The 14,506-nt window shown below is 45.1% G+C and overlaps 1 protein-coding gene across 1 annotated transcript in view; it reads left to right on the top strand.

Annotated features, from left to right (window-relative positions):
* aff2 (AF4/FMR2 family, member 2) overlaps window positions 1-14,506 on the top strand; it is a 118,638-nt gene that overhangs the window by 98,713 nt on the left and 5,419 nt on the right. The window contains exons 16-23 of the mRNA XM_040174066.2: window positions 1,297-2,259; window positions 2,360-2,475; window positions 6,336-6,582; window positions 7,872-8,005; window positions 10,263-10,326; window positions 10,890-11,026; window positions 12,411-12,482; window positions 13,347-13,440. Coding sequence (XP_040030000.2) covers window positions 1,297-2,259; window positions 2,360-2,475; window positions 6,336-6,582; window positions 7,872-8,005; window positions 10,263-10,326; window positions 10,890-11,026; window positions 12,411-12,482; window positions 13,347-13,440 — 1,827 coding nt within the window. The remainder of the gene's footprint in view (window positions 1-1,296; window positions 2,260-2,359; window positions 2,476-6,335; window positions 6,583-7,871; window positions 8,006-10,262; window positions 10,327-10,889; window positions 11,027-12,410; window positions 12,483-13,346; window positions 13,441-14,506) is intronic.

The raw sequence follows: 14,506 nt of genomic DNA, 5'->3' as shown, positions 1-14,506 counted from the left end.
AAGCGGGACGGGACCTTAGGGTGGACCGATGCAGCGGGTTTACCATCGGGGCCTAATGAGGAAGGTGATGCCGCCGCATAGATGCTGTCAGGGCTTTGAAGTCCGACTGAATAGACTCAACCCCTCGACGGCTTCCTCCACTCTGTCTTTAAGGCCCACGAGCCCCGCGGAGACGTGCCGCGGCGAGCGCAATCAAACAGCCGCTGCCTTCCATGCAGACCATCCCTCAGCCAAAGGCCTCCCTTTAAACATCGGTTTCAAAGGGCTATCACAGGATAGACGGTCGTGGTCGTCGTGCGAGAGCCTCAATTACATTCTGGTGATGGGTAGCAAAAGGGGTCCAGTGGGTCCAGCTGTGCCGGTCGCTGAGGCCAGCGGAGAAGTCCTTCACCTTCATCTCTTTATGTAGGTGGGCAGTCGCAGCTGCAGAAGTGACTTCTCCTCTCTCGGTCAAAGAAAATCACATGCTTGTTAACGTAAAGTAGTAATACGTTATTTTGATGTGTTCTAATTGAGTCATATGTTTTCCAGAACAAAGAATATACTTTGATACATATAATAGTCCGGAGCAAATGGGGGCGGAGAGAACAAGCGAAGGAGTGTTAGGATTCCCGATGTAACTGTGACACTCCGTAGGTAGTGTTCACTCAGCAATGTGTTGTCGCTCTTTTTAGAAAAGGCTTCGCTCGCTCACTTCCTTTCTCTTGAAAGAAAAAGTCTGCGAGCCGTTGCACCTCCGGAAAGCGCAGCAATCAGGGCTGCACACCATCACCGCCACTACTGAGGAGGAACTGGGCCCCCTGTGATGACGATCCACTTTATTATTTTGAAAACATGCAGTTAGATGAAAATCATTCCAAATGAGAGATGCCAAACGCATGTGTCATCAGACCGCCTGTGCTCAGCTGTGTGACTGATATGAGACGAGACAGTCAGACATGTTTCATTTTAATTCACAGATTAGTAGAACAAGCGTGTGCTGCATAATTTGCATGATATTATCCCATGCAGTCCTACGTATTTTTAGCACAGCTCTTCATCATTAGCTGATATTATAGAAGGAAGACTTTTTCTTTGAGAGAGCCAAAGATACAGATAGAAAAGCCTGTTAGTTTCATCACACTAGCTGCCATACAGGGTGTGGATGGATTTTCAGTCGCATGCGTTATTGTGAGCACTTTCCTGATCCGCAGCCACACTGACTCGCTCGGGTCACAGGAATATAAACAATTAGCCGGGTTATTGAATCATCCCACAGCTCACTCCCCTTTGTATCCCTTTCTGCCTTTGAAACAGGACAAGAGGAAACACCGAGGTCCGAGCACCAAAATCACACCCAAGTCCCGTGAATTCATCGAAACGGACTCCTCCTCCTCGTCCTCCGAATGCCACTCGGATTCAGAGGAAGCCCTCAAGATCCCCGCGCTGCCGCCACAGGCCATCAGCACGCCTCCTCTGCCCCCATGCCTCGGGCCCGCAGGGAGCCTGGGGACTTTCGGAGGGAAGGGTCTCCGACTCAAAGAGGCCGGTGCCGTGACCACCAACGGTAGCAGCAGCAGCAGCATCGCCGGCAGTGCTAACGGCGGCAGCTGTAACACCCTGAGCATTGGCACCATAACCGGTTCATTCGGCACCTCTGTGCCCGATCCCGGAGGGTCGGGAGGTCAGCGCAAAGACCCGGCGTCTGTGTCGCCGCCCCTCAAAGTCGGACACGAGGTGCCCCGGTCACCCTTGAAGGAATACCAAGAGCTCCAGGGTTTGTGGGTGAAAATCGAGCTGGGTTTGCTGAGCAGGGTGCCCGGCCCGGGTACGGGGGAAGGATCCAGAGCAGGTCTGGCAGAAAAGGACAGGGGCGAGGGGAGGGACAGGGAAAGACAGGGGGAGAGGACAGCGGCGGCCGAGAGGGAGAGACAGAAGCAGGCCGAGAGAGAGTGGCCCGGGCTGAGAGAGAGGCCGAAGCCGAAAGAGGGAGAGGACACCGAGCGACTGGTGCAGGACAGGGAGAGGCAGGCGGACAGGGACAGATTACCGGAGAGGGAGAAGCCGACGGACAGGGAGGACAGGGACCAACTGGGACCCGGGGAGAGGGAGCGGACGACGGGGAGGGACAGGGAGAAGGTTCTGGACAACCCCCTTGTGCAAGAGCAGAGTAATCCCCGGCTGGCAGGGAGGACGGAGAGCAAACACCGGAAGCAGGCCGCCGGAAACACGGCGCCCCCATCGGAGAAACACGCCAACAAGAGCAAGAGGAAACACAAGGTGTCCTGCCGTAGGATTCATAACGCACTTCTTTCTCAATCTGTGTCCTTTTTTCTCTGTGAGAAGTAAAAAACGTTTTTTTCTGTCCTCTGTATTCCAGTCAGACCACAGCGAGTTGTCAGTCAACGGCAATAAGAAGCTGCGATTGGACAAAGACTGCCAGCTGCTCCCGCCCTCCATCTCTCCCGTACTCAACCACAAGACCAGCCTGACAGAGTGAGTGACGTACCTTCAAGGGATGGGCGCGTAAAAACATTTCTGTCCCAAACAACGCCATTTAAAGCTGGAGGGGCCGTGTGTTCGCATTCGACACCGCTAACGGCTAACATGAGCTTCGCCGTCATGGTGAGGGCTCGATCGGCAAGGGCCCGGCCATAAGAGACATGTATCCAGCTGTGAGGACAGGTAGTGATTTATGGTGAATTGAAATTGCTAAAACTGAAAATTGCTCAGCGTCAGCTTTCCCACGGTCGTTCCGCAAACGACACGTTCTCATATTCCTGGGATTGACGCTGGCGGAGGTAATCAGACATGTTTACCGAGTATTTTTAGGCGAGCTTAACATTTGGAATGTGGCGTTGAAGACGCCGCCGAGGTGAGTTCCTTCCACGCTGTGACACCGGAGTGACAGAGTGAATTTCGTCTTTCCTTGTGAATTATTAAAAACAGACTAAGCCGGCTGTCGCTATAAATAAGCCTTGACGTGACAGCGAAAGAGGATATATGTTTATAGCACCAGAGCGTCATCAGAGGAGGCACAGAAGGGAGCGGGGGAAAGAGAGAGAGGGGCGACCTGAACTTGAACCCGTGACATTGTACAGCAGACATCCCAGAGTGTCTGTTCATCACCCAAGAGGCTTTTTATGGAAGCTGTAAACTGGGTGATGTGATCATCCTGCTCAGACCCATTCAGCAGTCTCTAAACTGTGGCTCTTGACAGTTATTATTATCACAATGTTTTAATTATACCGGTCGTCATTTTAAAACGGATAATAAGAAAAGACTTTGAGGGACAAGTTTTTCAGGAAGGCTTAGTTTAGATATCATTGTTTTGTTCCATGTAAGGAATATGAATAGTCCTTTTAAATCACAGGTCATCTCTTTCAATGTGTCTGTTCAATGTATTATTGACAGTCTTGGATCACTCATAGGGGATTTTTGAGAGCATATTCAAATCCTCCTTCCCCTGAGCGCTAGAGTTGGTTGTCATTGATTATCAACAGCAGCAGCAGGCTAATCGCTAATGGTGACAAACAAAGGAAGCAGGCTCACTGTAGCGAGCTCACAGCTAGCGGGACATTGACAGGCAGTGTGTGGTTGGTGATGTTGAGGAGTTGAGACCACACTGGCATCCAATAAAGCAAAGTCACATTCATTAGTTCAAACGCTGTTAACACTCAGGGCCCCTAGCCTTTTTTTTGGCATCTGCTCTAAGTGAAGAAATAAATCAATATAATTTTGAGAATCGCCTGGAAAAGAAATCCCTAACAGCCCTAAAAGCCCTATAAAACACGGTGACACCCGGCTAAACACATCTGGGTTATAAGTGTTCATGGAAAAGCTTCACATTGATAGAGTAAAGATAAACTACTCTAGAAGAGGCTTTAATGCCGGCCCCAGAGCAGAGAAACGACAGGAGTCAAAGTCTGGATATTTGCCTAAATCCGGATGATTGGCCAAATCAACCAAAAATCGAATCATCTAAAACCTGCGTGGAAGGCGCTGAAATTGTGATGCAGATATATGGCCAATGCACGCTTCTCGCTCAAAAAAATCCGGAATAGTTTTCCATAATAGAAGGCCATTTGTGCTTCATATGCTGGATGCTTGGTGGTTATTTTTGCTCTGGCTTCTGCAAAGTTTGTCTAGGATATTATACTTCTATCAGGGTCCTCAGCGTTGCCTCGGGTAGCAATTTGGTGTCTCGTTTTCTTTGTTAGCTTCGATGAGAAAATGCACAATAGCACCGTTGTGTGCAAATGATCTGAATTAATTTAATAACATATTTAATAACTTGGAGTTGTGTTGGGAGCATTTGCAAACGGATAAGTGCTGATTCTAGCAAAGACTGTAATGTTTAGAACGGTGTGAAGCACATAATATCCCCCGTTGGAAGCCTCAAATCCGAACCAAATTTGTTGATGCTCGGGCAAAGAGGCTCCTGCACCCTACCAACTAACGCTAATTAGCTAGCGTTACTAGCCTGCCACCCGAGACTCGACATAAGACGTGCACGGTGCACGTCTCCCGTGAAGGACTGTTTTGTCATCGTTGACGGGAGGATGTGTCTGATCCTGTTTGTAAGTTGGATAAGAAGGAGCAGGAAATCTCATGCAGTCTGAGGCCCGAACCCAATGCACCCTGAGGCCTTGAAGCCTGCTCCCTCAGGAACCGAGTGACAAAATCAAAAGCAAAAGTTATAGCACACATTTGTAGCGTATAGACTGAAATGTCTCTGTGTTCATTTACTGTACAAGGCACTAGTGTGCTGTCCTCTTTGTTTACCGTGGGCTTCCCCTGTAAACATTGTGTTAAACGTCACAACTGGAAAGGGTGGTTAATTCCCTCAGGCGGTCCGCAGAAGTGCGACTGACGGAAAGTGTTGATGAAGAGCTCAACATTTCATAGAGAGCCGCTCAAACACCTGACAACCTGACAGGGGGACAGCCCTGTATGTATATTCAGGACTATGTGAATGTGTGTGCGCTTTTGTGTGTCGATCCTTGTTTGTGTTTGCACTTTTACGTATATAAAGCGTAAGAGCTTCCTTATGCTTTCCTGCACACACATTGGCATCCACTTAAGGATAGACACACACATTAGCATAGTCCTGCACACACAAACGTGCATCCACTAATCAATTATGCTGGACACACAAGCACACACACACACACACACACAAGCACACGCGCACACACGCACTGCAGCAACTAATTAGTCTTTGTCTCCCTGGTTTTGTATATTATCACTAATGTCGGGGCCTGAGGCGTTGTTCTGCTAGCTCAGCAACTTCTCCCGCCGCATCAAACCCCCAGAGTTTCCAGGCGGCGGAAAAAAACATAAAAATATTATCTGTTGTGCTGCAAACAATGTGAGTCACAAGAGCAACAATAAGGCGGCAGGGGGAATTATCGTCGATGCTCGAGCAGAAAGGGCAGAATCACAGCTTTTTCAGAGGGAAAGAAATCACTCAGCGACTGCAAATTGAGTCTCAACAAGACTGAAAAGTAGGCCTCCACATGCTGGAGGTTTGTGTCTGTTGAGGAAAGAATGTGATGGCAAAGAGAAAGGAAGTCAAAAGGTCTGTTAACTGGCGTTGCCCTGAACGCTGCACTTGGTCTTTGTCAAAACGGGGCCCCAGTCAAGTGACAGCGAGCTGAAGCGGAGCTACAGAAGAACACGGTTAGTTGTGATCAGCCCCCTTTCAGAACCTCTGACACCCCAAAAAACATCTTTACTGGAATCCAGCAAAAAGTAAACACAGAAGGCCGCTTCTGATTTTTGGCTTTTTGTGTTCAATTATTTGTCATCACAGTACTAGCGTTAAATACAAAATACTCCAGCAGGTGAGTGTCTGTTCTCAAAATAGCCACTTAAATATATGGAGTGCATGTAAGTTTTTACACAAAAAAACTTAAAGTCAATTTTCAAGACTGACAGCAGGTTAAAATCTGTTTTCAGCACATCTATTTATAGTCTGTGACGATTCCTAATGTAATTAAAATACGAATAATAAACTAAACCCACCCATAGTAAACTATACATGAATCTGTCTTTGCTGTTTATGTCTTTTTGATATATTGTAGTCTGATAGTCGTTTTTGATTTATGGTTCGTCATTTGTCATTTATAATTTGAACATATAACCTGAACTACGAACACCTCTCACCTCTCGTGTCACTGAGCAACGTCAGCGTGGCCGTTTTAGCAATAGTCTCAGTCAAGCCAACTAGTTCCAACAGATATCCTAAATACACATGATAATATTCAGTTAAATCAATACAAACTTATACAGCTTTGTCTTTTTCGTGCCTGCGTGTGTGTGTGTGTGTGTGTGTGTGTGTGTGTGTTTGGCAGCTCGCTAATCAGGAAGCCATCTCGGCGACGTGAAGACCAGCTGCTGCCGCCCCTCCTGTCGCCGCTCTCCGACGATCCACCTCGTAAACGAACCTACGACGCCAGCTCCTCTCTCGGCCTGGAGGGCGTCACCTCGCTGACCTCGCTCTGCTCCGCCTCTTCCTCCACTTCCACCTCCTCGTCCTCTTCCTCACACAGACACAGGAGAGGTGAAGGCAAGGCGTCATCGCACTCGAGGGCCGCCAGTGTAAGTGCTACTTATTGAATGTTTCTCATTTCACAGCTTGTACATCCTCGATTCCTTTCCTCGCCTTTGTCCCGCCCGCTGCAAGCCGCCACAGCGGGGAAACGATGGAAGGAGATTGGAGAGGAGGCAAAAGGCATTTAACAAATGAGACAACCTTGCTTTGGAGCCGCCAACACAAAATATTAAACGCTGTGTGTCACAGCTGCATCAGATGTTCAGTTGTCTGAATCAATTCATGATGTCTGTCAGATGAGCACAACGTGTGTATTTACCACAGACAAACACACGAAACACAGCAATTCAGTGCTGAATAACAGGGAATTTTCTTATAGATAGAATCATTCGATGTCAGCTGCTGTTTACACTTGTAAACACGTCAGGATTATAGCGGTTGAGTTGGATGTAGCATTCAATGATCACGCTTACAGCACTTTGGATGCTCAACACAAAGGTTTGACGGTGCATTTGATCAAACTGATCATCTTGAAACTACAAATGAATAATACAAAAGGAAAACTGAAAAGACTCCTGGAAAGGACTGATCGGTGTATTGCTTCTTTATCCTCTCTCCTACTCTTAGGAAGCGTGACGTGGCGCTGAGATTGATTTTCAGGTCAAAAGACGGAGGATCTAGGAGACGGGGGGGTCGGGGGGGCTCAGAAACGAGAGTCCCATGATGACGTAATTGTAGGCTGGTGGCATTATCTTGTCGCAGAATAGAGTTGCTCCCCTGACGCCGACGCTGTTCCTAAAATACCTGTAAATGAGACGCCATGAATGTGAATGTGTATGTTTGTCACCGAAAGTTAGTGGAGTAGAAAGATAAAGTTGCATGAAATTGAATTGCCTCAAAAGATTGTTTTTGTACAGGAGAAGGTAATGAAGGCATGAAAAACAGCAGGATGCAAAAAGCATCAAACTACGAAATCTAAAAGGATTTACAAAACGTCAGTACATTGAAACATATTTCCCTGGATTTACATTTCAAGTTTCAGAAAAGCTAAACTGCAAAATGTTAAATGTGTGGGATTTGCAAATTGAATAATCCATCATAATGTTCTGTGGTATCTACTTGTGGCACACACACATCAGTTGAGTCAGTTCGATCACGGCTCTCCAGCTGATTTTGTTTGCATTCTTTCATCTCTTCTTTCTAACCGTGAGCTCAGCAGGCCGAGCGACTCCATCACTTAACGAGACGCCTTCGATAACGCTGAAGTTGCTGTTTGATGAACGCTGCACCTCGTAATGCCACCGTAACCCTGGGTTTAATGCCTTCCCTTCTTCAGGAAGTCAACACCCACGTTGAGAAGCCCAGCGGAGACGGTTACCATGCCAACGGACAGGCGGACTCCGAGGTGTGGTCGGAACCGCTGATGGACCCTGGGGAACCTCGCAGGCCACGACTGACATTTAGCAACACGTATGTGGGAATGCTGTTCATACCATACAAGGGCGAATGTATGAAAAATGTACAAAATAATTGCTGCTTAGTTGCTGCTCTTCCTGCCGTTGAAGTCTGTCAGCGACATTGTTTATGAACCCATGTTTATTCTTATCGTTATTCATAGGAGCTCGCCTTCTGCACGTATTGATGTTTGTAGTAGTCTCTCCTTTTCCTGTGTAGGGAAACAGCAGGTGTCTCCTCTTTGCAGCAGGTCTTGGCTGATATATATGTGTATATATATATATATATATATATATATATATATATATATCCATCCATCCATCTTCAAACCGCTCATCCGTCATACAGGGTCGGGGGGGGCTGGGGTCAATCCCAGCTAACTTCGGGCGAGAGACAGGGGGACACAGAGACAAACAACTATTCTCACTCACATCCACAAACCACCTATATATATATATATATATATATATATATATATATATATATATATATATATATATATATATATATATAAATAAACAAATATATATACACATATATATATCAAACTTAGCTATTTTTATTTGACTACCATGATCTATCATATGATCTTATATAGTACCGCATACCGGAAGCCTTTGCTACTCCCAAATTTGAACCCAATCAGAAAAGAAGAGCATGGTCCATTCTTGGACCAAAGTGAACCAATGTCATGTGATGGCATCCATGCGTGCGCATGATGATCATTATCATTGGTACTTCTGCAAGCTCTTTGTGTGTATCATGAGAAAAGGCTATTACTAATACAATTAAAAACACAATGTTTAACCAAAACATGTGGTGGTGTCACCAACTGACAACTTTCCTTCAGCGTTATCACAGCTCGGTTGAAGCCAGAACAACCTACACATCTATGAATAATTGGAGAGAAAAAGACCAACACAAAAATCCAAAAGGGACTGGAGGATAATTAGACGTGATAAGAAAAGGCTGTGGAGACCAGAAGAGCCTGACGAGACCCTCGCCAGTGACAGCTGCATGGTGCCCCCACAGTTAACAAGCAGCGATATGTGTCACCTTCCTCTACTGCAAGTCACACTGATACCAGACTAGCTGCTAGCTAGCTGAAAGTTGCTAAGTTCCCAACACTGCAGGAGTTTGATCTTTTTTAAGCAGCGTTAACTAAATACACTAAATATACAAATAATAAATTCCATCACCCTGTAGAAAAACACTACGCTGTCGTGCCTCATGCAGCTCTCTGTGTTGCACCTGCTGCAATGATGACGTCAATAAATCGAGAGAAACAAGGAGCATCAATCCGACATAAATGCTTTTCAATATACGTTACATATCTTTATTTCCTGCACAACGAGCATGAATCTAGAAATGAAATGATAAATATTCCCCAAATTCCAATTAACCAATATATACTTCTGGGGAAACACACTCTGGGAAGTATACTGTAAAATATTGTTTTTACAGTATACTTACAGTTAATATTATTATTATTCATAGTTTGAAGTTAGAAAGTTTGATGCTGTAGCTTTTTTGTGTATTTATATATACAGTATACTTTAAACAGACAATATACTGTTTATACAGTTTGACAAAATTTGCCTTGGCAATAAAAAAAGCATGTCAATTGTCGCTTTTTAAAGAAAAAAAATGGTTTAGGCACCGGTATCATTTTAAAGTATCGGTTTAGCACCGACGTCGGGAAAAAGCCAAACCCATCCCTAGTGATTGGTTTGCCTGTGTCATGTGACCAACTGCAGATCCCTGGAGGTTTCAAAGCAATTCCACTTTCTGTCCTTTCTGGATTCATGGCATGGGTACTGTGTTATATGCACTAAAGAGATAATGGATATTGATGTGCCATTGGAGGTCTCTCCTTCGTTGGCATAGTGGGACAGGTCTTCGTCCTGCTCGGGGTTCAGAGGATTAACACGACTCAGGGAGGACAGCCATCACCATGCTGCATATTAGGTGCTTTTAAATATTTAAACAACCTTACCCGTGGTCCAGTTGTGTTAAAACGAGAGAAAAGATGATACATCATTTTATTTATTTGTCCCAAAAGGGTTCCTGCATTATTCATGAAACAACATGTAATGTTGTTACTCTGAGCCTGAGGTGTGTAAACCCAAGTAGGCTTCTGTATACAACCCACAGAAAGCTACTAGCCAGTGATTATGTAAATCCTCCTGCAGGATTTTATTTATTTATTTGTTGTCACATGCTATATATATATATATATATATATGTATTTTATTTCCTGTGCTATTTCTAGAGTCCACTGTGCTGACTACTACATGCAGGAGGCCAAGAGACTGAAGCACAAGGCCGATGCTTTGGTAAGATTTTGTCCACACACACAGACACACACACACATCTACAACTCCGTCCTCCATCAGATAGGGTCGGCATCGGGAGACGGACAAACAGACGGCAAGAAAATGATTTGATGACACCAAATGTCTGTGTCTGTGTGTGTGTGTGTGTGTGTGTGTGTCTCTGTCGTTGATCATGTGTGTGTATGTGTGTGTGTTCAGCGAGTCTCCAAGGAATGAAAATGTATTTTACTTCAAGTGCCGCACTGTATAATGTGTGTTATTTATTGCACCATTTGTCTCTTGGGGAACATTGCATTCAAGGACTGATGATGTCTGCAAGATTATACAATATCAAAATAATGATCTGATCCCCTCCCCATCAGTGAAATTAGATTTATTTAACTCGTTACTTATTTTTCTGTGGGAGTGTGTGTGTGTGTGGCACAATGCTCTTCAGGTGTTGCTTATCCTGCCTTTGTCTTTTCTCTCTCTGTCTCTCTGTTCTGCTACTTTTCTTTTAAACTCTTTCACCTGTTTGGCCCTTTTCTCCGTCCCTCACCCGCCCGTCTCTCTGTCACCCGTAGATGGATAAATTTGGTAAAGCGGTGAACTACGCAGACGGCGCCCTCTCCTTCATAGAGTGCGGGAATGCTATGGAGCGAGATCCACTGGAGGCCAAGTCCCCGTACACCATGTACTCTGAGACTGTGGAGCTCATCAGGTACGGACACAGAGGGGACCTGGTCGAGTGAAGACTAAGATAGATACATGATATCTAAGCTACATTAGAGTATGTAAGATCTGTTGCAAGGAAATATACATGTGGGGTACTGAGTGGAAATTACCACATATGATTCTGTTTATTAAAAGGCTTTACATTTTTATAGTGCTGCACATCGTTCAAAAAGACAAAACCTGGAGCACTAGTCTGCTCCATGTACATGGACCCCAGCAAACTGAGGGACCTTTTTATTTACACCCGCTGATTGTATGCTGCATTTCATTGGTTCTATTATTACATTACAGTACAAGTCACTTTTTAACCCCTGGTATTTATACATTTTTGGCCCAGGGAGCATTTAGGGGTTAGGTGTCTTGCTCAGGGACCGGGGCTCAAACCACCAACCTTGCAGCTCCCGGCACACCGTCTCTACCCCTGCCCCAAGTGTCCCGATGAGTGTCTTCTCCCCGTGTGTACTGCCACCGCACATTTCCCTATAATTACACCTCACCGACCTAATGTACATTTAGCTTGTTAGGGGCAATAATATTCCATGGTTCCCCTCTCTGCCCTGCAGAAAATGACTAATCCGCATGTGAGTCTGGGAATGAAAACGAAAGTCTAATTAGCACAAAGCCAATGCTCTGCTCAGAAATGTCCGGACTCGCTAGCATTGTGTTTTATTTGTTTGAATCTTTGTTGTCTGAAGCCTCAGAGACCCGCGGAGCTGCTAAGGAGCCCAGTTTAACAAGCAGGTGTGCGTTTGGGGACCTCTGCGGGTCTTGCAGCCCATCCGGGGCGCAACTGTTAAGACAGCAAAGTGAGAATAACAAGCGACGGCCTCCTTTGAAGGCTGATGGCACGGTGCTGGAGGGCGGGAGACTCTTTCCCCTGAAGGACTCATGTTCAAGCCCTGCTTGTGTGCACTCATCCATCCTTGCTTAAGTGTCCTTGGGCAGGACGCTGCGTCGCCACCAGCTGACCCGTGACTATGGCCTTTGACCTCCAGGATGGAGGACAAGGATCTCCCCACGGGGATCAATGAAGTATAAAGATGACAGCGCTCCCACCTGATTCACCTGTCGCTGCTGCATCTCATTTGGAGCGGCAGCAGCTGATCCCCACAGCATCTTTGAAATACCTAATCAGGAACTCGGGGCTGCGCTCATCCATCAACAGAGAGACGGGGAAGCTGACCCGTAGCTTGTCCGGCCTAAGGGCACCTGAGCAGGGTGGAAATAAAAGAAATGAATCCCTGACTGCCATGTCAGCGCTTTTCATCCGTTAGGCTCAGAGAGAGAGCAGCTCCTTGTGTGATGTTAACCTCGGTTCACCGATGAGTAGATGTTTACGCAGAGATGTGATGAGCCTCTCTTCTCTGCAGGTACGCCATGAGGTTGAAGAACTTCACCAGCCATTCAGCCACCGTCGCTGAGAAGAAGCTAGCTGTGCTATGGTATGACCGTTCTCTGTTTATGTGTGTGTGTGTGTGTGTGTGTGCTGAGCACATTATCCATACCAAGGATTTAAGAAGTACTGAGTTCATGAATCTCCAAACACCAGGTCTACGAATTGTGTCCTAATGTTAAGATATTTTTAGTTTTTAATCATTTAGTTAGTAATAATAATAATAATTAGTTTGGTGGACTTTTAGCTTTAATACTGCACGTAGGACACAATGGTCAAAATGCTGCCATGCTGCCTGATCATTTTTCTTGGTCCAAATTGTGCTGAAATGTAAATGCAAGCGGAGTCATTTTTTATATTCTTTAGTCGTACTTGTGTGAGGTTCACCCGTACTAGTGTTTGATTCAGAAAGCCCTTCTAACTGCACGACGTGGAACAGATGAGCCGGATCTTTCCTGGTGGGCTGTTCTGCATGTGAGGCTCCACTCAGCAGAGACGGACGAAAACACATTCAAAGATCTGTAGTTACACTAAAGAGTTTGCTGTCAGTGAAAAAAGGAAGAAAAAAAAATATATATGTGTGTATAGTTCGTTTTTAATTTATTTGAATTGATGTAACATTTTATATAATATATTAAAACACTGTTACTCTTTGTTTTTAACCCGTGTGTTCCGCTTGGGCGTCAATGACTGAAATCATAAAGATGTGTACTTTTACTTTATCCTGTATTAGTAATATACATTTCTCACATTCTGTGCTTCACTCTAGTTCCTCCAAATCCGGGCGGACTTGTGTGGCTTGTTTGAAGTCCATTTTTGTGTGGATGACATGAAAATAATAGTGAGGATGGAGCTTTAAAGCGGATTTGCACAGAGGACTCATCTGCCTTCTTTAATGGTTTTGTTTCCATAGTAACCGCTGTCTGTCTCTGCTGTATCTGAGGATGTTCCATTTGAAGAAAGACCATGCTGTCAAGTACTCCCGATCGCTCATGGAGTACTTCAAGGTAGCACACACACACACACACACACACACAGACACACACGCGCACACACACACACACACACAGACACGCACACACACAGACACGCACACATACAGACACACTTTTGGACAATGACTTGCTCTCTTTGTCATTTCCTCCCTCTGCGGTTGAAAAACATATAAAGCCAATTACAATCCTTCAAATACATTTCATATTCATTCGTATGGTGCCTGTGCATTCATTTTGCTTGACATTATTAAAATCCATTCTTTTTCTTTGATATTAATGTATTAATTAGCTCCATCAATCCTCACAGTGGATTGTTCGGGTTTAATGTGCTTGTTTTGATTAATTACATTTGGTTAAATTAATTACTGAGGATGTCATTATCACAGTGAGCCATTTGCATTGATGGGATTGGATTCCAGGGAAGGGGCTGACTGGGGGTTTAGCTGTGTGTGTGTGTGTGTGTGTGTGTGTGTGTGTGTGTGTGTGTGTGTGTGTGTGTGTGTGTGTGTGTGTGTGTGTGTGTGTGTGTGTGTGTGTGTGTGTGTGTGTGTGTGTGTGTGTGTGTGTGTGCGCTCAGGCTGTGTACATACAGTACATGTTGAAAAAATACAATAAAAAAAAAACAGTGAAAGCAGCGCTTCATATCAAAAGACAAACAGCACCTAAAATGTAACTTAATTAACTGTAACTTAACTACATGTCCCATTACAGTTTTTTACAGTCGCTAGAACACATTTCTCAATACTTAGATCACTTTTTCAAAACTCTTCACACAGTGAGCACAACAGAAGTGTATGTGGGCTAAACTGAGGGTCAATTATCATTGCTTTGGCACAAAATGCATCAATAAATAAATAGAGAACTTTTGGCATCTGTGAAATCTGCTGGTTTTATTGCTCCAAGCTAGACGAGAAGATTGTCTTAGCTGTCTGCTCAGTATGCAGCTACAACTATCCGATTGTTTGGCTTAGTATGAAGACTATAAAGGGGGCTGTGCTAACAGAGCAACCAGGTAAACATCACTTGGGTAAAACCCAAACTGTGATCGTGTTACCTTCACATGGAGACGGTCTTGCTG

The sequence above is a fragment of the Gasterosteus aculeatus genome, chromosome 4 (assembly GCF_964276395.1).
Source record: "Gasterosteus aculeatus chromosome 4, fGasAcu3.hap1.1, whole genome shotgun sequence".
NCBI classification, from domain to species: Eukaryota; Metazoa; Chordata; class Actinopteri; order Perciformes; family Gasterosteidae; genus Gasterosteus; species Gasterosteus aculeatus.
The sequence above is the reverse complement of the archived record's forward strand: the minus strand, read 5'-3'. Positions and strand labels throughout refer to the sequence as shown.